Source organism: Vanacampus margaritifer, chromosome 7 (assembly GCF_051991255.1).
Source record: "Vanacampus margaritifer isolate UIUO_Vmar chromosome 7, RoL_Vmar_1.0, whole genome shotgun sequence".
Classification (NCBI taxonomy): Eukaryota; Metazoa; Chordata; class Actinopteri; order Syngnathiformes; family Syngnathidae; genus Vanacampus; species Vanacampus margaritifer.
This window is the reverse complement of record NC_135438.1, coordinates 1,787,633-1,812,604: the sequence shown is the minus strand read 5'-3', so window position 1 is coordinate 1,812,604 and position 24,972 is coordinate 1,787,633. Positions and strand designations below refer to the sequence as shown.

Genomic DNA, 24,972 nt, shown 5'->3' with positions numbered 1-24,972 from the left:
AAATTATTAATGGTTTAGCTTTGTTATTAATAGTATGTATTGATTCATGCGATACATGTCATTACACTTTTCCTTTGTTAAAAAACACAAAAACCTATAGGGCAATTATAAACGGTGACGTGAATAAGGGAGCGCGTGACTTCATGTGAGGACGTGCGCGCGCCCGCCCTGCGCGTCCCGGGCGTGACACCGGCTTGCGCGTCCACGCGATCTGTTGGAGAGGGGAGACATCCATCACGCGCACGTTTCGCCCAGCGCGGGGATATTTAGAGGTGAAATCAACTCCAAAGCACAATTAACGAATAACAAAAAAAAAACAAGAAAAGAGCGTGAGGGTACGAATTGGAGGGATTTGGCCGGGCAGGAGAGGACCAAGCCACTAAGGCAGGCGTGGGGGCGCCATGGAGGGGATGCAGGCATACGGAGCCGGGAAAGCCGGAGGAGCCTTCGACCCGCTCACCTTCTTCCAGCAGCCGCAGACGGTACTACGCATCGTGTCGTGGGTGAGTTCTAGATAGGCTAAACATATGATGTACTTTTGAAATATTCATTTCTCCCCATAAATGGTCATTAGAATTGTGAATTGCTGTGACAGTGAAGGACAGCAGTAAACAAACATGGCAGAATGGGAGAGACCAAGTGGAGCCTCCATGGGGCATTTTCATACTACAGTCATAAATATTGTAGGTTGTATTTTAAATAAATTGAGGACTTTAACTTTGGCACGCACTATAATCCCAAATTGCATGTAGATGTCACAAGGTGGCGGCAAAACACTCTTTTCTATTAGACAAGGCTATGGCCTCATTAGATGAAGCCCCTCCCCTCATGTTGGCTTATTGCCTGGAAGATGCCACAATATGTTGCCAAAACAGTTTTTTTTCCTATTTGACAATCAGCAATTAAATGGGTTAATACTCAAACAGGCAATTCTCAAATGCTCAAGCACAAATATGCAGGAATTTTGTTGCTCTGTACTTCTATGCATGCACGATGACCACAAAGACACATTCTGTTCACATGACAAGTCACATTTGTTGTTCTAATGTGAACGATAAAACCATTTCTTTGCCTTGTCTCGTGCAATAAATGGTACGTCCCATTGCTGTCGTTCCATGAACCAGGAAATAACCATCTGAAGCTAGCTAACATCTGAAACCGTGCCCCCCGCCCCTCTCCTAATCCACTAACCTAAAATGCAAAGTCCCATAGTTTTATGTCATTTTATGAAACCACACTGGTTCCGCCTGTTTGATAACATTTTAGACCCCCCCCCCCCCCGCCCCCGCCCCCCATCTACTCCCCACCACAGCCCCAAATATATACAGTAAATGGTACACAAAATGGTGTATCCCATTTTCTTATGTCATTCCACGAACCAGGCAGTGGCCTTTGAGCTAACTCATATATTTCTCTACTTAAAATAATTAATAAAAATTAAGCATTAGAATCTCGATGGAATTGTGCCCCCATTCCAGGCTTCAAATGGTACAAAGCTGCCTTTTTAATTTCTACATGAATGAATTTGTTTACGTTATATTCCACAAAAAATTAAGTAGTTTGCTAGCTAACAATAAACACAAATACCTTTATGTCACTTTATGATTATTTTTCCTTTTTACGATATCCCCAGAATTTAAAAAAATGGTTTGTTATCTAATTGTTCATAATTCCATGAACCAGGAAGTAGTCTGCTAATAAACACAAACATGCCGCGCTACCATTCATTTTTGTTCTTTTTGTCGTTTGAGTCACAATGAAACTCTTCCCCCCAAAAGCAGAATAAAGAATAGTATGTCCTGACACCCTTACATGATTTGACAGGAAGTTGCCTGCTAGCTAACCTTTGAATGGAAAAATGAACACAAAGAGGTCGTTTTATGATTTTTTTTAATTTCATTTTTTAAATTTTAGTCACAATGGAAGCATTCTCGTGTCTCTGGAATAAAAACAATGTTGTGTCCCTGTGGTGTTACGTTCTTGCTACCTTTATAAAGACAGACTTGCTATACAGCTTTTGATATTGGCTATAATTACAGTGTGTAATTTAATGTTGACATAAAGACGTAGATTTGTTCTTCCTTTTTGCCATTTAAGTCACGATGAAACCGTTTCCTCTGTCCTAGAATAAAAAATAATGAGATGGTCCCTGTGGTCTTGGATCTCATGCGATCATGTCACTAATGTTTTTGTTAATTTGTGAGTTTGATCTTTTATAATATGACCAGCGGTCTTGACACATCTACAAAAACTGTCTTAAATTCAGATTCAGTGTATTTGGAGTCAACACCGGAAAGGGAAAAAAACCTTAGTTGGTACCGAGGAGTCATGTGACTGCTCGATGAAGCGTGAAGGATTATGAGTGTGATGTGGATTTCTTGGAGGCTGTCTTCCTGAGGTATGTCCTCTTAGCTGTTTGTCCTCGTCTCTTTGAGTCTGAGATGGATTATTTCTTCTTTTGTCAGACGCATTGTTAACCAAAACAGCAGCGCCTAGCGGAGCAAATAAATTCTCTCTTAAATTAATTCAAATGTGAAGTCTTATAGTTTCTTTCAGCTGGATTTTTTTTTTCAAATATAAAATATTTGTGTATTTTTCATCTAATATTTTAGTGTTTTTTTTTCTAATATTAAATAAAATTGTAAAAAATATTTGTGTTATTTGGTTAATGTTATTTATGTCTAATTTTCTAATTCGTATTATTTATCTCCAATAATGTTAAAATATTTTCATCATGTTCATGTTTTTTGTTTGTTTTGTTTGTCTACTGCTCCATTATTTTATCAACTTTTTTTGTTTTGTTGTGTTTAGTGTAGTGGTGCAAAGCAGTATAATTTGTATTTAATATTTGATTTCATTTCATATTTTGGATGCATAGGTAGTTGAAAAGGCTTAGCCATAGGATAACCCAAAAGCAAACAGTGGCGCAGTGCGGCAACATTCTGTCAGGTGCGTGCTAACGTTAGTTAGCGCTCACATGCCGGAATTTAGCCACGCAACGCTATTTGCATGTTTGTCAGCGGTGCTTTGGTGTTTTAGTGCCAAGTGAGCCATGTGGGCTGTTGAAACTTGGTTCTTAGAGACTCCCTTTCGCTTACGTTAGGGGGGTTCCAAGATACAGTTTCAAGTTTGGGTTCCAATCCTGGTTTACAATTTACTCAAGGGTTGGGTTTTTTTAAAAGCATTATGTGTTATGTTTACAATTTGGACCTTGACACGAATCTGAAAGTGGAGAAAACAATTTTTGCGTGTGAAAAAATGTTTTCGTTTCCGTTTTATACAGTCAAAGACCTTGTGGCGTTAATAATTTGGACCTGCTAACGATTTTTTTTCCTCATATGGGCCAATGTGTGTAATCTCACATTGTGTTTGCCACTGCAACTTTGCTACGCGCCGTATCGTTTTACATTCTCAAACAAGCGTTTTCATGCCAAGCGTGTCCATTGTGTGCTCACGTTGGAACACGCGATTCGACCGCGAAGAGCACTGCCGCGCGCAGGAGGCCCCGGCGCCGTTGTTTGATCAATCCAGTGTGTGCGTGTGTGACAGGGTTAGAATAGGGGTTTGTTTTTATTTCATTTTTACGGAAGAGGATTAAGGCCAGTGAAGAGAGAGAAAAAAAGTTTGGCAGAATTTTACTTCATTCTCAGAATTCTCGCTCAAAAGTCAGAATTCTGACTTTTGAGATTAAAGTCAGAATTCTCACTTTAATCTCAAAATTCTGACTTTAATGTGAGATTTCTGACTTTTGAGTCAGAATTTTGAGATTGAAGTCAGAATCCTGCCAAACTTTTTTCTCTCTCTCTTCACTGGCCCTAATCCTCTTCCGTAAATTTCGACTTTTGTTTTTCAAATACGAGCAGGTTTGTTAGTTTAATCAGTTTTTATTCTTTCAAACATGATTTGGGTCTTCGTTAGGGTGTCAAGCAAAAGTTAGGGTTTTATGTTAGGGCTTCAAATGAGTATTTCAAGCCGAGGGCAGAGTTTTAAAGAACACACACATGCGCGTCCATCCCTCCTGACGGTCACAAGACAGAAGGCCCTCATGTGGTCCTCCACAGGACTTCCTTTCATCCCCGGCGGTGGGAGTCTTGTGATTTTAGATGCTGCTTATTATTATTATTTTTTTATATAGTTGGTAGGGCATAGTGAAAGAAAGGCCCAATGTGACCGCGCCGGCCTCGACTAAAACATCACATGCTCGGCTTAGCGCAAACCAGGAATGCGTCAGCTCGGTTTAGTTCCAACGTGCAGGTTGAGTAGAAATCGCAACGTGCGTCTGTTTGTACCGTCCACCAGGAAGCAGGAAACAGCCTGCGAATGTTGCATTCAGGAAAGCTAGGGATGTTAGAGCTTCGGAAAGGTTGTCAGTGTTTTAAGTCGGGGTTTTGCGTTTCAGATGAGGGCTTTAAACAAGGGTTTGTTTTTTTCAGGGAGGGGGTTTTAGGTCTGGGTTGGGGTTTCAAGTTACAGTTTCAAGTGTGAAGATTTCATGCTAGGATCAGATTTTCAAATTAGGGTTTGAAGACGAAACTCTTTCAATCTGCACTCCTGACCATGTGACTCCAAATACAATTGTGACCTACACAATCGGGGCGGGGGGGGGGGGGGGGGGAAGTTGGTGTTTTCTTAAAGCCCACTAAGTAGGTCACGCCAGAAGCAATCCTCGTTTGTGCGCGTGACATCGGCGCAAAAGAAACAGAACGTTGCCTCCGTCTTCGTTGGATTTCCCGCTCGACTTGCTTGAGCCTGGAAATCAAAGCACTGTTTGTCGCAACCAACCGGAAGCATGCAAAGTAGGGTTTCAAGCCTGGGTTAGGGTTTCAAATGTGTTTGCTCACGAATATTCAACATCACAGACGCAGTCTACAGAATCGACAGGGTTTTTACTTTGGGGTTTCAAAATAAGTTTCAAGCTATCTTTATGGTCTTAAGATAGAATTTCAAATGGCAGTTTTTCAATATAAACTTAATGTTATGAGCAAATGGGTAAGGAAAGGATAAGGTGTCAAGAAATGGGTCAGGTTTCAAGCAAATGTTTTAAGGGGTTAGGCTTTCAAGCCATGCTTTCAAATTTGGGTTTTAAGAGAAACTGGGGTCCAAGCAAATGTCCGGGTTTTCAATTAAGGTTCCAACCCAGGGTTATGGTTTCAAGCATTGATTAGGGTCCCAAATGTGGGTTTCAAGCTAAGTTTACAGTCTCAAGATATGGTTTTAACTTTCAAGCCATGGTTAGGGTTTCAAAAAAAGGTTTGGGTTTCCAATTTGGGTTTTATGCAAGAGTGAGGGTTTCAAATTTAGGTTCCAAGAGAGACTCCGTTTTTCTTAGGCTAAGGTTAGGGTTTCAAATTCAGGTTTCAAGCCACGGTGACTGTTTCAAGTTAAGGCTTCAAGTCAGTGTTGTGGTTTCTACAGCAAAGTTTACATTTCTGATTAGGGTTTCAAAACTTAATTAGGCTTTTTAGTTGTTTTTTAGGTGAGTTTTAATTTAATTAATTTTAATTTAATTCAAATATGGGTGTTAAGGCAGGTCTAATATTTGAAGTTAGCGCTCCAAATGACGGTTTAAAGCAAAGGGTATGCTTTCAAATGTGGATTTCATGTGGTTTTAAGCTTGAGCTTTTCAAGGTAGGTTGACCCGTGTTGCCAGGCACAGTGGGAGGAGGCGGGGCTAGACGGAGGCTGTGTGTTGATTGGTGGAAAAATGCCTGTTCAGATCCACTTGTACTCTTTCTCCATCTTCATCTATCTATCTATCCGCTACATGTTTGTGAGTGTGCGTGTGTGTGTGTGTGTGTGTGTGTGTGTGTGTGTGTGTGTGTGTGTCTGTGTGTGTGTGTGCGTGCGTGCGTGCGTGCGTGCGTGCGTGCGTGCGTGCGAGTGTCCCATAATGAGGGAGATGGCGGCACTGACGGTGCAAGCGCCGCTCTATAAATAGCACCTCCTCCGCACCCCCGCTGCCCCTCAGCCAATCGCCTCTTCGCCTCGTCTTCATCACCTTGTCTTCATCGCCCCTTAATGAAAAAGGTTGCAGGTAAATGTCGCCCAGTGAGGAATGAGAGACGAGGAAATATCTTAAAAGCCTTATTAATAAACCTAAGTGTATTTTTTCAACCCTAACCCTGATTTGAAACCCCAAATCTTTTTCGAAACCCTAAACCTACCTTAAAACCTTACTTTGAAATCCTAACCGTAAATTGAAACCACGACTCTGGGCTGGAACCTTTGTTAAAACCATCATCCTGGATTAGAATCTGTATTTGAAACCTTAAACCTGGCTAATTTGAATTTTTTTCAAACGCTAACCCTATCATGAAACAATAAAACTCTTTTGAAACCCCTACCCTTGTCTGAAACCCTACTCTGTGTTTGAAACCCCAGAAACCGTTGGCCTGAAGTGGAGCGGTACATTGTAGTTGCTTAACGCTAGTGGCTAAGCTAACAACAAATCACATGTTTTGTCTCTATCTAAGCCTCAAGCCTCAAACGTTATCCGTGTTGTGTCGTACTACAAACTCATTAAATGAATGCAGCATGACACGCAGCCTCAACACAAACTCTGTTGTGTGTCTTTCTTTTGTGTACATATCGTTGGTGGCACGCACGCACACACATACAAACATGGAGCATCTGGGTAAACCACTACACTGACTACAGTATTGAGATGTGGCTATTGCCTAATGCTTGTTTGAAACCCTAATCCTTGCTTTTCTAATACAAATATATAACAAACTGTACAATGCGATCCAGTTGCGTATTTACATAATATAATATAGTTGCCTATTGAGTAAATATGTAATGTAATGTTATTTACATCATAACCCTATTTGAAAAGCCGAGCTCAATATGTCACCTCACACGGGCTAGAAACCCAATTCTACCATTTCATTGATTAAGTGGTAAGTCATGTGACTTGTTTCCATAGCTACGCACCAAAGCTAATAAATTAGCACAACAACCAAAATAGAACCCATCTTTAAATGTTGCTTTTATCGTGACACAAGAGTCGTTGCTCCTTGTTTTTGTGGCAGTCGAAGCCATAGTTTACACTCTAAAAATAATTGGGTTCGAAATGACCCAAAATTGGGTCAAAAAGTGACTGGTCCAACTTTTTGGGTTGTTCAATTAATCCAAAAAGTTGGGTCAAATAAATACCCCCACAACAGCAAAAATAAGGGGGAAAAAACAAAAATATTGTGTTTGCTATGTGGGTTATTCATTTAATTTGACCCAACATTTTGGGTTAAATAACTCAAAAATGTGGGTGTGTTCTTATTTTGAGCAAATTCAATTGTGTTATTCAACTAACCCAAAATGAAGGGTCAAATGAATAAACCACAAAACAATCCAAGAAATTGGGTTGCTTTGTTGGTTATTTATTTCAATTGTATTTTCTTCAATTAACCCCAAAAATTGGACGCAACTGTTTTTAGAGTGTAGTAAGCATCTTTTCCTGTCATTGCAGCTCTTCTCCATCGTCATCTTCGGCTGCATCGCCAACGAGGGTTACATAAACAGACCCGACGAAGTGCAGGAGTACTGCATTTTCAACCAGAACCAGAATGCCTGCAACTATGGCGTCTTCATGGGCTCCATGGCCTTCCTGTGCTGCGTGGCCTTCCTGGCCCTGGACGTCTACTTCCCGCAGATCAGCAGCGTCAAGGACCGCAAGAAGGCGGTGCTGGCCGACATCGGCGTGTCAGGTATGCGGCCCCTTTAGGCAAAAGCGAGAAACCAGAGTTATTTGTTAGCCCATCGGTGGTCTTTTGTAGCGTTGGTATAAGTAGACTTTCATCAGGCGAAGGTTCAGCATCAGCTTGTTTGAAAAACACAACAGATGAAAGTCCACTGCTTTTCATGTTTCCTTTTGATTTCTACTGCAACCTGTCAAGGCAGCAAACACATTGGGAAGCTTACGGACGAAAATGATCATGTCAACGTCTCTGAGCTGCCTTGTGACAGTCCTAGAGATGATTTTTCTTTGTTTCCTTTGATTTTTACCGCAGCCCGTTTAGGCAGCAAACACAAGAGCATTTCAACATGGGAACGAACACTTGTGGCAATCAGTCCTTCTGATTAAAACACATTTTAATCCACTTTCTTTTACAGCCCGTTTAGGCACAAAATACATAACCTGCTAAAGCATCCTTGTGACAGTCATCTTACAGATTTTTTTTCCCAAACCTTCATGTTTTCTTTCTATTTTTACGGCAGCCTGTTCAGGCGGCAAATGCACTGGTCATACATATATTTGTGACACTTCCTGTTCACTGGCGGTGTCACTTCCTGTTTGCAGCCTTCTGGTCCTTCATGTGGTTCGTTGGCTTTTGCTTCCTGGCCAATCAGTGGCAGGCGACCAACCAGAACGACGACCCGCTGAGGGAGCGCGGGGACGCCGCCCGAGCTGCCATCACCTTCTCCTTCTTCTCCATCTTCACTTGGGTACGCGCCACCATTTTTCAATTGACTTCTTTGCATTGTGGTCCACTGTTGTATAGTGACTGATTCACGACTTTGCCACCAAGGGGCGCAGTTTTCGGAGACTGCCACAGATGCCGGCGTATTATGATTTTCTCATCAGCGCAAGGCTCGCTTCAAGGTTTAAGTATGATTCTGGCGGAGTGACAATTTGGTGGCAGAAAGTCGGTCTAAAACTTCCGCCTGCAATCTCAGACCTAAATATCAGCACAGCTGGTCTAAGACACAAAAGACAACCTGTTTTTGTCCCGATAAAGGATGTCAAACACCTGACTATCTTATATTTGATAAGATTGTCCGCTAAGGTTATCTTCTGATCTGACGTGTGTTAGGAATGGACTTGTCCCGATAACCCAAGCGGGTTGGGCCGACAATCCTAAAAATATTAAATGTGTTCAATATTTCCGAGCAAAAAATCTCCATATGTGTAGGGAAAGTCTTTCGCCTCCATGAACTGTGACGTGAGCAGAATGTAGCCAAGCAAAGACGCGATCTCCAAGTGCCCGCGTCACGAAGCAAATGCGCTTCCATCATATCGGGACTCGAATAGCACTGCATGACTCACGCGCCGCATTTAACTAATTCTTTCCCAGCCGTTTTTCACTGAAGCAACCCCCTTCGCTCCTGACTGTTTTACTGGATTTTGACTGATTTCGCAATATTGTGGTTCTATTGCTATAAAAACATGGAACCTACCAAAAGAAAGATTAGAGTCTCTTCTTTCATCAGGAAAAAATGTATATTTCTATCTGTTTCTGTTTTTCAGCAAATAGCATTAGAATATAGCTAAGTTTCATCATTATTCACAAATCTGTGGGTAAAAGAGCTTTTTGCAACATGGTCCTGGTTGCTCTCTTATACTCTGCTGCCTCCTGCTGGCCATTCTTGTAATAACTACCATTGCTTCAAGCATTCTATTCCGTTCAGAGGCTGCACCGAAGCCTTCTGTATGCTCTAGCATGAAAAAAAAAAAAAAATTTTTTTTTTTTAAAAAACGTATAAATACATCTTTGGGAGCATGGTAATATTTAAAATAGAACATATTTGCAACTTTTTGGGAGCAAATGAGTTAAAGGGAATAAAAGAAGCTCCGAAATGACCAACATCGGGTTTAACCCACCTCCACGCAGACATGTGCCATGCACCTCATCCAATTTACGCCGGTCACATAAGTAGAGCCCCAAAAGTCAACAAGTGTACGGAATAAAACAGCGTTTGAAAAAAGTGTTCACCCTGGTGGTCGGTGTGTGATGTGCATGTTGTTCCGACAGGGCGCCCAGGCTCTGTTCTCCATGGAGAAGTTTAAGAACGTGTCCTTTGAAGAGGAATACACCAAGCTGTTCCCACCTCAGCCTCACCAACCGCTTGTCTGACGCTGCTTTTTTTAATATCGTAGATCATTTCCGCATTTTCCCAAAGCTCAAACGCATTTGCAATAAAATGATTATGTGAAGCTTTACAATAGTTCCCTTCCGTGACTTTCTTACACAACGCTGAATGTGAATTGCACTTTTTTTTCTTCAAAAGACAAGCTGGGCTTCTAATTTCGATGTTGTTATTATTAGCGAATCCATTACATAGACAAAAGTATCGGGACACACATCTTATGCCTGATCAAGTGTGCCGTGGACTTTTTTCCTTTGTGTAAATGAGTACTAATTGTTGTGTTTATTTCTATTGTACAAGTAGCGTTTACATTACAATGACTGCCATTGCAAATGCGTTTCCTTCATTTTTTGCTTCCCGTTGCTGTCCCTATACTTTTGTTCCATTATGCGAATTTGACTGATTGACAGAGCAGTCGTGCTTGTGTCTCATGTGGGCAAAAAGGAGAGTTTGCAAGTGACAATTTGTGACATTTTATGCACTGCGGTGCTGCGTCTCTTCAATAATGCATCGCGCGTTCCTGCGCCGGTGCAGCCTGGAGATGCTGAGCTGGTCAAAAAGCTTCTCTGGAGTAACTTACCTGCTGCCACTGACTAACAACTAATCCGCTTTGCCAGCTTTTCGAGATAACTAATCAATGTTTTCCTTCTTCTCTCTTTTTAACACCGCCATCTTCTTCTATTGCTTCTGCTTTGCATCGTCTCGTCCATCAAACTCAACCACTCGGCTTCCCCAAGGCGGCGCAGGCATTCCTGGGCTTCCAAAGGTACAAGCTGGGGTCCGACTCGGCTCTCTTCTCGCAGGAGTACACGGACCCCAGCCAGGACGCAGCGGCCGGCAGTGGACCCTACACCTCCTTTGGCGGCGATGACCTGGAGAGCCCGCCGGGTGGAGGTGGGGGAGGAGGAGGAGGAGGCGTCGGGCAGGCGGGAGACAGCGTTTTTGATGGCACCACTGGATACCAGCGTCAGGACTACTGAGAGACAGACAGGAAATTGGATCACTTTGTTGGAGAGGGAAACAGATCTTCTGTTAATCACTTTCTATTTAGGTCAAGTGCAGTAGGAACGTTCAAGTCCAACACAATCACTGGTAGGTTTTCATTTTATTGGGATTTAGAAAGAAAGGGAATCTGGATCCGTTTGTGTTCACATTGCAAGCCGGTTTGACAGAGAATTGTGTCCTTTTTGGGGCTCAAGTTAGTACAAGGTCAAATTAATCTGGAATACGTGTTCACATTGGGAACAGGTTTTTAAAAGGATCCTTGGCTATATTCTGATCCATTCAGCTCTAATAACAGCTAAAGTCAATCCTGGTTTGAAAGTAGGTCTTTCACACAAACCCCCCTTAGTCCATTTCAGTTCTGAAAGGGCTTCAAGTCAATCAAATGCCAATTCAAAGCAACTTAAAGTTGACATATTTAAACAAGCTTGTGTTCACATAACAAATTGGTTTGAAACTGGATTGTTTTTCCAGATAAGATGGTGCCTCTGTTCCATATTTACATTGCTTTATATTTCCAGACTCGGGCCACATTCACGCATGGGCCAAAAAAAGGAACTAGATCCTCTTTGACACCAAATTTGTAATGTGGTCCAGATTCAAATTGTGATGGATTGCCATTGGACTGACTTAAAGCACAATCAGGCTTCATGATACCCGAAATAGATCAATTAACAGAACTGGATCCTCTTTCAAACCAATTTGCAATGTGAACACAAAGTTTGCCATATTCACTTTGCCTTGTATTGCCTTTCTGTTGATTTGAGGCACCATAAGATCAGGAAAAACAACTGGATCCACTTTCAAACCAACTCTCTTATGTGAACACAAAATAGATGCAGTGACCTGTTGTGTTGTTTCACCTTTTGGTCCACTTTACAAGCAGAGTGATTTCATTTAAAAGATAAAAGTGAAAATACCTGTCCTGCTAGTGGTACTTTGGTCCACCAAAACAAATAAAACCTCTGAGAAACTTGTTTTAAAAAGAAGAAGAAAAAAACTCTACACTGACTTTAACATGAACAGCCTAAGTATGAAACTGCATTGCTGCATTTTAAACTAAATATATAAATAGTGTAAATAAATAAACAGTTCGGTATGCTAGTGTTTGAAATTAAAATTATACTTTATTTTAGAGCATTTCAGAATCAGGGGAAAAAAAACTAAGAAAAAGAACAATGAAAAAGAAAAGAAGGATGACTGATAACATTTTGGGTGGTCTGTATGCCTCAACCTTTTCTGTTGCGTGAGGAGATGTTATTTATTTCGGGATAATAATAATGAGAGTAAAAAATATGTGACCAAACTATCAAAGTATATACACATACATATGTGTACTTTATACCATGCAAGTGTGTAGCTGTAGACATGCGTGATGTTGCCTGTCGAATATGTTAAAACAAGACGAATTATCTATTTGAAAATGTATACATGTATGTTTTTGATGTTCTTGCTTTCAACCAATGAGAATAAAGACAAGTTAAGTTGGTGTGTGATGTATTATATATTTTTATATTATCATGTATTACTTACTATATGGAGCTCCAATTGTGTTTTCCATTTATTTGGATGTAATGTAACAATCTCAGCTGAATTCCGAGTTTCATTTAAATGAAAATTGCTTTTTCAGTGGTATTTATTATTTGTATTTGTATAAAGCTGCAGTAAGTCCTAAGCAAGAGGAAAGAGTTGTGCTATTGTAATTCTCACTCTAACCATCCGATGGCGTCACTGAACAAAAACTCGAAACCCAGAAGTGATTAGGTTTTGTTGTTGTTGTCAAATAATTTCATGATATGGCAATAAAATACGAGTAACGCATCTGCATGTGACGAAAACGCATTTTTTAACGTGGAAAATGTAAAGAGTGCTGATTGCCTCCTTAAAGAGCTATCAGAAAGTAATAACTTCAAACCATTGCGCCGATTATTTATTCACCGTCGTAAAACATAACAAAACGAATTAAAAGACACTCCTCAATCGTTTAAATCTAAAAATATCCGGTTATTTTCGACTCAATGTTAAATGTTAAGAATCTCGGTAACCGGGAATCGGGAGCTGTACCTGAACGCAACCTGCCCACTTTCAACATGGCGGCGCCACGGAGGAATTTGATGCAGAGTGTAAGTGTAAACTTCGTCCTCCATCCATTTCTTTAGCGTGTTAAACTCAAAAGTTAATGTCTTGTAAGCATTGTAATATACTTATCCTACACGGCTTGCTTGGTCTTATTTGCTATTTTGCTCATTTTCGGCTGTTTTTGTGTAGTTCCGCGACGTTAGCTTGCGCTAGCTTCAACCCTCAAGCTATGTGGCTAACATAAGCGCAACTCCTTAATGGTGATCAAAACATTGAAAACTTTATTAAGCTAATTTTTAAAAGTCAATGTAAAGCAATAATGCGGGTGACTCGCCACAAAGAAAAAAAACACAGAGAAGATGTGGACACAGTTAAAAGTTTGGATGCCTTGTTTAGGCTACACGAGAGGGTCTTAGTAGGAACATCTCTCAATATGATGCTGACTTTTCTAGCATCAGAGTTGGACGGACGACCTTCCTCTGTGCCAACTCTGCGGCGTTGGCACCGCGCCCAACTGCGTGTATGGCCCCGATGACAAAGGCACGCAGAGCCACCCCAATGAAGACACACACCTCCGCTTCAGGTAAGAGAATTGGGATTTTACACACCTGCACAATGCCAACCCAAAGTGGTCCAAATTCATCTTGCGCTCTCCATTCCAGGAGCGAGGATGGCTGCTCCCTGTACGGCGTCTTCAACGGCTACGACGGCAGCCGAGTGGCCAGCTTCGCGTCGCAGTGTCTGACAGCCGAACTCCTGCTGGAGCAGCTGAGCGCAGACCACACGGACGCCGACATCCGCAGGATCCTCACGCAGGTAGGTGCGATACCACATACATGGGTAGGAAATGGAACTCTAGCGTTAAGCAAAAACAGCAGCACCTAATGAGGCACAACAATTTCACTGTGGATGCTCCATTTGAAAGTTTTTAATGACTTTGTAATCAAATAATGAATTTGTTTGTTTTTCTAGTTTGTGTCTTAAAATGAACTGTCACACGATCAGTGAAAGCCAGTCGTTTTCCTTCCAGTGTCGCTAAAAATATTTAACTGTGCCAGACAATTAGAAATATTTAATATTATTAATTATTTCCCTGCCATCTATATGCAGCTGATGCTAATTATTGATGCACCTTTGCTAATCTACTGTCTGTTGCCATGATATGTGTGTGTTTGTGCAGGCATTTGAAGCGGTGGAGAAAAGCTACTTGCACACCATCGACGACGCTTTGGCGGAGAAAGCTAATCTGTCCAGCTACATACTACCGCATAGCGAGGTGTGTATGCACTAGTCCTTCTCAAACAGAGGGTTGGCCCCCCAGGGAACATGTTTTTATTTTTGTGTATTTGTAAACCATTCTAGAATGATGTGTCATTGCACATCCACTACAGTAGGTGGCAGTAGAAACAATTGAGAAGCACTCCAATTATGTTGGAGTGATGTGAGGAGCTTCAATTAACCAGGCCATTCCCCTGCCTGATAAAAGTATTGATTTGGTGCCACTCATTGCAGGTTCAGTGCATCAGTTTTTTTTTTTTTTATGGTATGGTATCATTGTTAACATCGTTAGCCAAAGTATGTTTTCATATGTCTACTTCCACGTTACTTAACCGAGTAGGCCCCTTTTAAAAGGTGTACACATGGTTTTTGTTTTACATTTGTACTCATTTTGCATATTTACTTCCTGAACTCTTTTTTTTCTTTCTTTCTTTTTTTCTTTAAAATCGGGCCTGACAGAAGGTGCAGGAGCGCCTGAAAGAATTGGAGCAAGAGGTGTCAGGAGGAGCCATGGCTATTGTGGCGCTCATCCTTAACAACAAACTCTACATCGCCAACGTTGGTATGAAATGAACACGCAAACGCAACGAGCTGTTTTCATTTTGGCTGTTAGCTGGCTGTTTGAGTTTATCACCAGCAGGTGTCATGCTTGCGCCATGGATGCATTCAAGTCTATTTCTCCTGAATTTTAACATCCTCCACTCAGCATCTCTCATGGTATCCGCAAGGTTTTAAAAAGCACAAAAACTCATCAGTTGAAATAGCTAAAAAGTTTGGTAGTAAGCTATATGTGGTATTAAATCACTTTTTTTGCCCGAGCTATGTTTTATTACATTTTTTTTTTTGCGTGTCAATTTACTTTACTTTATTTGAATCTTTGCCATTGATTTAAGGTTAAATTTTTCAGGTTATAAGCGAATACTTGGTCAGTTTTTTGTGTGTGTGTGTGTGTTGTGAGCCAAAATTTGAGAAAAATGCTATTTAATTAAAAAAAATAATTTTTTGTTTATACCATAGTTTGGGTTCATAATTAATTACCTACTTTGAGATATAAAATATTGTTCACATTGCATGGCTCTACTACCCAGTGCACTAGTCCAGCATTTTAATAGTATTTACTTGGGCTTACTGTAAGTGCCTGATTCATTTGCTGACTTTTTTGAAGAAGAAAAATCCCCACAGTAGCAGACTGTGGTTATTGTGATGTGTATGTGACTTGTTTTACAAGAAGGGGGACTCCAGGGGCCATCTAAAGTTGCCAGTTGATTTGAGGCAGTAATCAAAGCATGCGTGTCCCACAGGAAGCTCATTTGGGGTAGCGCTTTACCACTACTGTTTGTCGCATTTTTCACACTCTTAAATGTGTATTCAAGGATTTTTTTGAAAAGTAGAAGCCAAACGGCTGTTTGTCCCCTTTTTAAAAATGCGCATGCGGAAGACCATCCTACCAGCTCTGCTGCTCGTCAGGAGGAAACGCCTCTTAAATGTCGCTAACGTGCAAGCTCATATTCATCATCATCTTCATCAGTCTCTGCAGCCGGCCTCACTTCATAGACGGATGTCTTCTTGCGGCTCTCAGCTATTTTCAGAGTACTGTACGTGATGAGCTCAGTGGAGCTACAACGATGAATGGCTGAGTACAAAGCTCAGCGGCCTCAAAGCCTTCTGTATGCCCTAGCATAAAAAAAACAACATATAAATACGTATTTTGGGACACTAAAAACATTTAAAATAGAACGTATTTCTACGTTTTTGGGAGCAAATGAGTTAAGAAATGGGAGAATATCTTATGACATCACTTTGGGTAAAGGAACACAACTCATGATACACAGTTTTTCAAATAAGAGGCAGAGTGTGCTTGCTTCTGGCCGTTTGTCACCAACCCTTAAACAAAAGAGAATTAAACATTGCTTATTTAAAGATACAATGTTAAAACAAACCAAAGAATCCAAATTAGTGAAAGTTGGCTAGCTTGATGCTAACACATAATGTGATACACAATGTCGTCCACTGTGCGTAGAATGATCTATAATTGCGTCCGTGTTTTTTAGGAACCAACCGGGCTCTACTTTGCAAAACCACCAGCGACGGCCAAAACCAGTTCTTCCAGCTGGGCCGACCTCACAGCACTGATAACGACGACGAGCTGCAGAGACTCGCCGCGCTGGGTGAGGTCATCTTTTAGTATTGGTGTTGTTTGCATTAGGGATTTTTGATACCACTTTTCTTTTCAAATCCATACCAGTACAAAGTACTCATTCAAAAACAGGATTTTTTTTCAAACTGACAGTGTAGAAAATGCACATTTTACATTGATGATTATTTAGTTCGCTTTGGGCTAAACTGGGCAAAAATTCTGATAATTGTTTTGTAAAACAAAAGCAGGTATTTGCAAATTTCTTATTTTGGTAAAAAAAAAAAAAAACGCTAATCCTACAGAATACAAATAAAATCTGAGAATATTTAATGCTGAGAGGCTGGCCAGTCTTAATTAAGCATGGTCTCTAAACAAATCAATTATCAAAAAGTTGTTGATTAATCAGTTAATCGTTGTACTCCATTTCCAGTAATGTTAAGTATACTTTATTGAGATCAAATATAAGACAAAATGGTGCAAAACCGGGATTTGTTGATAACTAATAGTTGATCTGGGCTCCTCGTCGGAGTTATTTTCCCGTCCAACTCATCGAATGTTACTTTTTTCACGCCTGCGCTTATTCCAGGATTGGATTTGGCCCGCGTGAGGCAGGCGGGCCAAATCGCTGGGCAGAGCAGCACCAGGAGGCTTGGAGACTACCGGGTCAAAATCAACTACAATGATATTGACCTGCTCAGGTAGATCAAAGGACCCGCAAACACATTTTTGACATTTCAGAGTTCATTGCTGAGCCTGTTTGAACTCAATTTCTAAGTTAAACAGAAGCACCCAGTGAGGCCCTGACCGGTCTGTCATGTGAATTAACATCCGAGGGAGATTTTGCACCTTTCAGCTTCTTACTTTCAAACCATTTTGGCTCGGTGGAATGACTCAGTTTATTAAATTAGTCTAAAATAGCAAAGTTCCACAGAAACTACACAGCACATTATAAATAAAGCTGCCTTGGCTCGTCTTGCCTTGCCTTACACGCACACGCACGCACACGCACGCTTGTACGTTTGAATTTGCATCTTAAAATGACACCTTTATTCATCTTTCAATATTTTTAAAATGGCAAAACCATAATAAATGGAATGTTGTCTTTATTCCAAGCAAATGTCATCTCAGTTTCTTAATGAGCCAAAAATGAAAAAGCTGCGCAAAAATATTTTTGCCATCCGAGTTCCCTAAATTAGACAAAAATGGCAAAGTGACATTCAAAAGAAAATGGAATGGTCATGCTAGTTGTTTGAATTAGCCACTAATGTTAGGAGTAAACACACAAGATAGACTTGTCATCTTAGTTCTTTGAGTGAGATTCAAGTGGCAAAACTGCGTATTGTCATCTCAGTTCCTTAAATGAGTCTCAAAAGCTAAGCACTCGTGACCAAAGTCTTGAAATATGGGAAATCATTTATTGTCATTTTTAATCACATATTTATCTTAACACACGCAATCTTTTGAAACTATTTCAAATTGCACTACAAGTTGTTGTTTTTTTCTCCACTAGATGGTGTTGCACACCATCTTAGTGTTGTCTGCAAAATTGCCTCATTATTGAAAGCACTGTTTGTCATTATTTACACGTGATAATGTTTTGCATTTGGAAAGATTTGCGCGATTTTTCAATTCTTATTTCGAAATGCATATTCTGTATTTTGTGTGCCGGCCTTCAGCGCGGCCAAGACCAGGCCCATCATAGCCGAGCCAGAGATCCACGCTAGCCAGTCGTTGGATAGCGTTACCGGCTTTCTGCTGCTCATGTCAGAAGGACTCATCGACGCCCTGGAGTGTGCGCACGGGTCCGAACACGTCAACAAGGTAGCTGGGAGGGAGCATCGCACGCAAGCGCCACTAGAATTACACGTCTTGAAATCACTCTGTTTTCTTTATTTTCATACCAAGCCAAATCAATTGCAGTTTTTAGCTTTTGGGGGGGGATTCGTAGCCGGTTGTATTTAGCAACATGAAGTTTGGTCGATACGTATTCCTATGCCACCGCTTTCACACTAGTACAAACTCACACACATTAGCTGTTTTGATGACACTGAATAAGAATCCAATCATAATTGCGACATGTAGGTTTTAGAATAGACAGCTTTTCCAGGGAAGGAGTGGTTGGCGCTGATTTACAACCCATTATCTCACAAGCCGGGGCCGCCTGACTTCCTGAACCCACGGGAGACGGCGGTACGACGCAGTACTGATGCTTTTACTCAACCGTAGTGTTTGTACTTCCTTTTTGTTGAATGAAATGCTCAGACAAGTTTAGTGTAGTGGAATTTCATTTGGCTAATACATCACATGTAAACATTACAAGACCCGCCCGGGAGAAGGAATTTCATTGTGGATACTTTTTCCCGATGTGGCTGCGGGGAAGTTCCCCGATGGAGGAGCAAAACTGCCAAAAAATGTCTAAATAAATAAATAAGTGAAAATAAAAACCGATCTAAAATCCCAAATTTGTTAGATGTTGAAAGAAAGAAAAAATGCCATTTTACCATCTTTTCTTGAGATTAGTGAGATGGGCGACGTTAAATTGCGAAACATTTGATTTTTTTTTTCCAAATGTCACCCCGACATGCCAACATCCGTACCTGTGTCATCACAGGAAATTGTTGCCATGGTGGCGGCCGAGCTGGCGCAGCAAAGCACCCTGGAGGCGGCGGCCCAGTCTGTGGTGGACCGCGTCAAACGGCTGCACCACGACGTGTACACGTCGGGCCGCCAACGGGCCACCTTCTGCTCCCGTCACGAGGACATGACCCTGCTCATCCGCACGCTCAACTACCCGCTGGCGGACGGCGCCCAAACGCCCACGCAAGGTGGGTCGCATGTTCTGGAGACTCAAGTGTAAAGTTGAGATGCAATCCTTACAGGCAGTTGAAGTCAACTCTAGCTCACAAAAATGATTATTTTGCTAGCTAAAGGCAATTCTCAGTCACTGTTCTGCTTGCTTGCTTCTTTTCACAAAAACACTCGTTTTCTCTGCTTTTTGGTCTGAAACTGAGGTTTTTGATGGAGCCAACTCGGTTCTATTGCTGATCACTAAAAAAGCTGAAAAGCTAGATACAAATTATTCTATTTGGTTGGTGATGAAGGACTTCACTTATCACAGCACTTTACTTGATTTGCCCAAGACTTGAAGTTTGAGATTGACCTAATCTAAGCTCTGGTTAAAACTATGGGAGTCAGGAGATTAAAATTCTTAATCATAATGACAGTCATTTCTGGACTATAAACCGCTACTTTTTTCACTTGCATTCGACCCTGCGGCTAACACAAAGGTGCGGCTTTTCAATGAGATCACAAGGGGGCGCACTATAAAGGAAGCGCAAGAGCGTCAGGCAGACCGAAACAAACCAAATACAGTAGGAGAGACAAAACAAGAGCGAGATCATTTGCGTCCTCATTATGGAAAAGAAAGTAGCGGGAACCCTTATATACTGGTGCGGTAACATCAAAGCACCTGCGGCTTACAGTCGGGTGCAGCTTATATGTGTAATTAACTCGAGTATTCCCCAAATTTAGCTAGCGCGGCTAGAAATGATGTCATGTAAAATGAAATGTAATCACATGACTTCAACTCACGATTAAACGCAAATTCTATATCTGTTTTAAATGTACAATAACATATTTTTTTCTAAGTTTTCATTCTTGTTAACATAAAAGTGGAACAAAAGTTAAACTAATAGAAATACGGCTGCATCTTTTAGTCATTGATAAAGTAGTTGCATAATAATTCGTAAACTTGAGTTTAAAATTAAATTAAATTAAAGAAATTAAAATTAAAAAGATATACTGTACTGTGTGATTGATTTGTGTTGAGATCATTTTCCTGCCACTAGATGGCATAATTGTATTTGTAAGACAGTGACCGCTCAGTACATTTTTCTTTTCAGCTATCCAATCTTGAACATGAAGTAGTTTGTGAAATTCTGCACATTTTGTAAATTGCAAAATACAACTTGACCCCAGTCTCTACAAATTTATGCATTATTATTAAATTTATTACTGCAAAATTTTGACGTGGACGTGTCTGCTGCGTTGTAAGCGGCGGTCATTTATCACGCATTAGGAAAATTAATGCCGTTAAAGGAGCGTTAAATGAACTCAGAATTAACGCGCTAATTCTGTCCAAATGAATGGTGATGAAGCTTCCTTACTTGATAAAATTGCAACTTCATGCTCTGGTGCTCAAGCCCAAAGTCTGAAATCAACATGACGGTGCTAATACAAATAAAACCAGCTGGAGCAGAAATCAAAGTCAGTCATAAAAGCCAAACCAAAACATGCTTGTATTCCCACTTTCATCTGGAAGATTTGTGCCAGGAAAAATGTGTTCAGATTATTTATTTATTTTTTTTACTTCCCCTTTCTTTGTCTGATTTACCGTCTGGCGCTGCCAGGCGGCCGCATCTACCCGGTGTCGGTGCCGTACTCCAACAGCCAGAGCACCAGCAAAACCAGCGTCACCCTCTCGCTGGTCATGCCCTCGCAGGGCACCCTGACCAACGGGACCAACACGGCCTCCACCCTGGAGGAGGGCACCCCCACGCCCGGCGGGTAAGCACACTCACGCCTCCTCCTCCCTTTCCACTTTCTACCGTGCAGGGCTGAACGATTCATTGTGTTTGCATGATAATCGCCAAGGCTGCGAAAAAAATTTTTTTTTTTATATTCTTATTAATTATATTAATAATAATAATAATAATAGTGCCAAGATAAATTCAGTGCTTAGGAAGCGTAGTTCACATGTTTACATATTGTTTCATGAAACAGGAAAAGTTTACATGATAAAGAGAAGGCGTTATTGTAACTTGTAATCTGACTTATTTGAATTACTGACTCTTACAGACACCACACTAGAATTCGTAGTGAATTTTTGTAAGACCACAAGTCAAAGTCAACACCTAAGTGAAGTAGATTACTAAATTGTCTTTTATATCATCAATTTGCCTTTATTTTAACTTAAGCCTAATATAAAAACCAAAACATTCGTGTATAATAATAAGCCTACTATTGTTTATTGTCATACAGATTAATTTACTGCTTGTTTGTTTTAAAAAAAAATCTATTGGAGGAAGTGCTTGAAAAGATGGTATATTAACTCTTTGACTGCCAAAAACGTTAAATAACGTTTAGTAAAATCCTATGGAGGAGTGCCAAAGACGTTAAAAGACGTTTTTTTCCAAAACAGAGGTGAAACTAACCATTTTCTATTGTTGATTACTGAAAAACGGAATAAGGTAGAAACAAACTTTTTTTTCCTGATGAAAGATGAGAGTCCAATCTTTCATTTGGTAGTATGTGTGTTTCCATAGTCCAAACACATAATTTTCTGTGGACCTTGAAAGATCAGTCAAAAATGCTTAAATCGGCTGGCACCCACGGCATCCCTTTTCTGAAAACGTCTGGCAGTCAAAGAGTTAAATTCGCAATTGCAGTATTGGGCGTCAGCCTTATTGATTAGCTATCATGCCAGCCAACGTTCAATGTCATTTTTAACTTACTATTTTTCTTCTTAGAAAACGTTACCAAAAATGTCTTCTTTTTCTTTTTTGAGGGGCTTGAATGGATTCTTGCCATTTCCATTCATTTCCCTGAAGAAATTTGATTAGTGGTGTAATTGATTTGAGTTACAAACCTGGTCACTCAACAAATGAAACTCACAAGTCAAGGTACCTCTGTACTTGCCTCCATTGTTTGTGTTTGAACTGGACCGACACCATTTTTCCTGGCTTCCTGTGTCAGCGCCCTCCCCCGCTGCTCATTTAGATAAGTAATATCGCCCCGCCTCCCCTCCCTTTATTTCTATATTTATTTTGGGTCTGTCGTCTTTCTGCTTCCCGGTGTTCCTCCGCCGCGTTGCTTATTTTTACGCGTGAGCTTTTACTTCCTTTCTCTTTTTCTTCCCGGCCAGAGAGAATAGAGCACAGCTGCTGGAGCGTTTTACAACTTTTCGTCAAACAAAACATAAATAAATGATCGTTAAGACTTCCAGACAGCTGAGACCCGAATGTTTAGAACATTCTCCACAAGTGTAACAATTGTAATATGTATGAAATAAGGCGGTGCTTCACTTCCTTCCTGTCTTTTGGAATAAGGATTGGGGGGGGTTGTGGTGTGTGTGTGTGGGTGGGGGGTGGGGGGGAATACTGCTTTACTCTGATAATAGGGCAACATGTTTTTTTTTTTCCATGCTAAATTTTGACTGTAAGTTTGAAAATTTTCCTTTTCTCTAATGTAATGATGTTCCTTGTTTTATATTAAGACTTTTATTCCTGAAAAGATTAACTTTATTCCAGTAAAAAAAAAAAATTGTTTGTTCCCCTTATTGGAATTCCCCTTTTTGTTCATAATAATAAAAGCTAATTCCTTGTCCTGTTAAATGTCAACTTTAATCGCCTAATGGTAAGTTTTCCTGGGGGGAAAAGACCTTTTGTAAAATGAAAGAATTCCTTGTTAGATTTTGACTTTTTGCAATTTTGAAAACATTTCCTCCTCAAAAGGCGATTAGTAATATTCATTGAAAGGTCTCATTTTTTCCTGAAAATGTACAACTTATTTCTAAAAATAAATAAATGATAAAATAGGTTTCTTGTTTAAAAAAAATAAATAATACAACTTCATTCGCTTAACTGCTAAGCTTTTTCCTTAAAGCCTGCAAAAAATAAAATCGAGAATTGAGAATTTATCTAAAAAAAAATAAAAAAAATTGGTGAATACATTTTTTTTTTCTCCCCAAAACACTCCAATTTATTCTTCTTGTATTAGGATTATTTTCCCAAAAATATAAAACTTTTTTTTTTTTAACCCTTTTCCTCCCACAAATTAAAATTCAAATTTATTTGCTTAATATTCTATATTTTTTTCTTAAAAATATTGCGACACTTGCTCACTCTGCCTCACCATCATTATTCCTCCTTCTCCCCGTCGGCCCTGACGCGTCACCACCATCCATCCCGTGTCCTTCTCTACGCCCCCTCCTTATAATGGAACCCTGACCTGTGCCCCCCCTCCCTCCGCCCCATCCCCTCACCAGCAACCAGAGCCCCACGGCCACGCTGCAGTCCACCATTACGCAAACGCAGAGCTCCAGTTCCAGCTCGGGAGACGGCAGCCTGTTCCGCCAGCGGGCTAGCCAGGCGGCGCAGCCGGACGAGACGGGTCGCGTGCCGCCCTACGTAGACTTTACGCAGTTCTACCGGCTGTGGGGGAGCGAACACGGCGACGGACAGGTCGCTCAGGGCGGCCTGGGACCCCAGTAAGACTAACTTGGCCGAGATTCTTATTTGTCTTTTTCTATGGAAGTGAGACGCCGGGACAAAATGAGCAGGACGCCTTCGCGGACTTTACAATCCTCGCTGCTTGGAATTTTGCTGCCCGTGTTTGGATTCCGAGTCCAAATGTTTTTGCGCTGGTGCTCTCCAGGACGTAAAGGTGTCGAGGGACTTCTCTCTTAGGTACATCGTCCAAAAGACATTTATCATAATGTCTGATTTTAAAAAGAAAATCATTTTTCTTTTGATAGGCAACATAAAAAAAAAGGCAAATTAGTTACAAGCATGTGCACAGGAAGAACTCCAGCACCAGCCCTTTTTTACTGAATTAGAAAAGTGGCCTTTTTTCATTCATTCATATTGGAAACATTTTGAAAAAATAACCTGTGTCGCCAATTCCTCTCAAAAGTTTGTTCATATTATGAATAATTGTGCGAATTGTGCCCATCGCAGATCCGCAGTGCAGACGATCCTCCCTCCGCTTTTTGAACAGAAGTTTGGCTTGCATTTGTAGAAATGAAGACCTCACTTAAGCAATGCTTGAGCACGTTCTCCCAAAAATGTCTGCGCACGTGCCCGATTGGCTGTCGCTTAATGAACTGCATATTCGCTGCAAATACACCAAAAAAAAAGTAGCTGCTTATATAATCGTCACCCAGTAGCTTGTCATAAAGAGTGCGTCATTGAATTAAAACACAAAAAAATGAACTGATGATTTATGAGGTAAGCACACAAAGTTTCTTACTACATACAAGGACTGGGAAGCCATCTTTTTTTTCTCTTTCTCAGCGGCGTGCATGTACCGCACTATTCCAAACTCTTGCGGTTCTACGGTGTTTGTGTCTAAATGATAAATAATAAATGTCAGTGAGCTTGAAATCAAACAATCCCAGCGGCGTTGGTTCCTACTCCTGGTTTAAAAGGTGCGCTAATATTGGATATCAGAGGACGTGTGTACCTAATTATGTGACCAGTTGAGTAATGTATCATGGATGGATGGATGGGCTTGTCATTTGAATTCATACGTCCTGGACTTCTTTTGAAATGTTCAATGTACTGCTTTTTTATATTATTATTATTATTATTATTATTGTGTAATAAATATATATAGCGCATTACATATATCCAAAGACTGAATACCCCATTTTTGTTTGAAGTGGGCATTTTAGGCTCATTTTCCAGAGGTTCATTCAAATATTAACTCTCCTCAGAGACTTTGTCTGATGGCTCCAAAATTTGGATAACCTTCACTAGACGGGTAGTTTATTCGTTTTGACCGTGGTGTGTGTGGGCGGAGCATGGCAGGGAAATTTGATCAGTTGTGTTGAC

General features: G+C 40.7%; 2 protein-coding genes across 3 annotated transcripts; both read left to right on the top strand.

Annotated features, from left to right (window-relative positions):
- The first annotated feature begins 37 nt into the window (after positions 1-37).
- Positions 38-12,355, top strand: syngr1b (synaptogyrin 1b). 2 transcript variants are annotated; one of them, XM_077571327.1, is made up of 4 exons: positions 38-503; positions 7,466-7,703; positions 8,297-8,442; positions 9,750-10,590. In XM_077571327.1, the coding sequence occupies exons 1-4, from the start codon at positions 402-404 to the stop codon at positions 9,849-9,851; spliced, it is 588 nt and encodes a 195-aa protein (XP_077427453.1). In that variant the 5' UTR covers positions 38-401; the 3' UTR covers positions 9,852-10,590. The 2 variants fall into 2 exon arrangements, with proteins under 2 accessions (XP_077427453.1, XP_077427452.1); XM_077571326.1 differs by lacking the exon at positions 9,750-10,590 and adding an exon at positions 10,602-12,355 and having other exon boundaries at positions 45-503.
- Positions 12,356-12,917: 562 nt separating this feature from the next.
- On the top strand, positions 12,918-24,761 carry tab1 (TGF-beta activated kinase 1/MAP3K7 binding protein 1). Its single transcript, XM_077571519.1, has 11 exons — positions 12,918-12,989; positions 13,398-13,528; positions 13,608-13,761; positions 14,126-14,221; positions 14,683-14,785; positions 16,275-16,391; positions 16,947-17,058; positions 18,037-18,181; positions 18,972-19,185; positions 20,770-20,926; positions 23,406-24,761. The coding sequence occupies exons 1-11, from the start codon at positions 12,957-12,959 to the stop codon at positions 23,629-23,631; spliced, it is 1,488 nt and encodes a 495-aa protein (XP_077427645.1). The 5' UTR covers positions 12,918-12,956; the 3' UTR covers positions 23,632-24,761.
- Positions 24,762-24,972: the final 211 nt, after the last annotated feature.

Coding starts and splice junctions, on each gene's coding strand:
- syngr1b (XM_077571326.1), top strand. CDS start 402: ATGGAGGGGATGCAGGCATACGGAGCCGGGAAAGCCGGAGGAGCCTTC. Junction 504..7,465: donor TACTACGCATCGTGTCGTGG/GTGAGTTCTAGA, acceptor CTGTCATTGCAG/CTCTTCTCCATCGTCATCTT. Junction 8,443..10,601: donor TCTTCTCCATCTTCACTTGG/GTACGCGCCACC, acceptor GGCTTCCCCAAG/GCGGCGCAGGCATTCCTGGG.
- tab1 (XM_077571519.1), top strand. CDS start 12,957: ATGGCGGCGCCACGGAGGAATTTGATGCAGAGT. Junction 14,222..14,682: donor ACATACTACCGCATAGCGAG/GTGTGTATGCAC, acceptor CGGGCCTGACAG/AAGGTGCAGGAGCGCCTGAA. Junction 19,186..20,769: donor CGCCCAAACGCCCACGCAAG/GTGGGTCGCATG, acceptor TGGCGCTGCCAG/GCGGCCGCATCTACCCGGTG.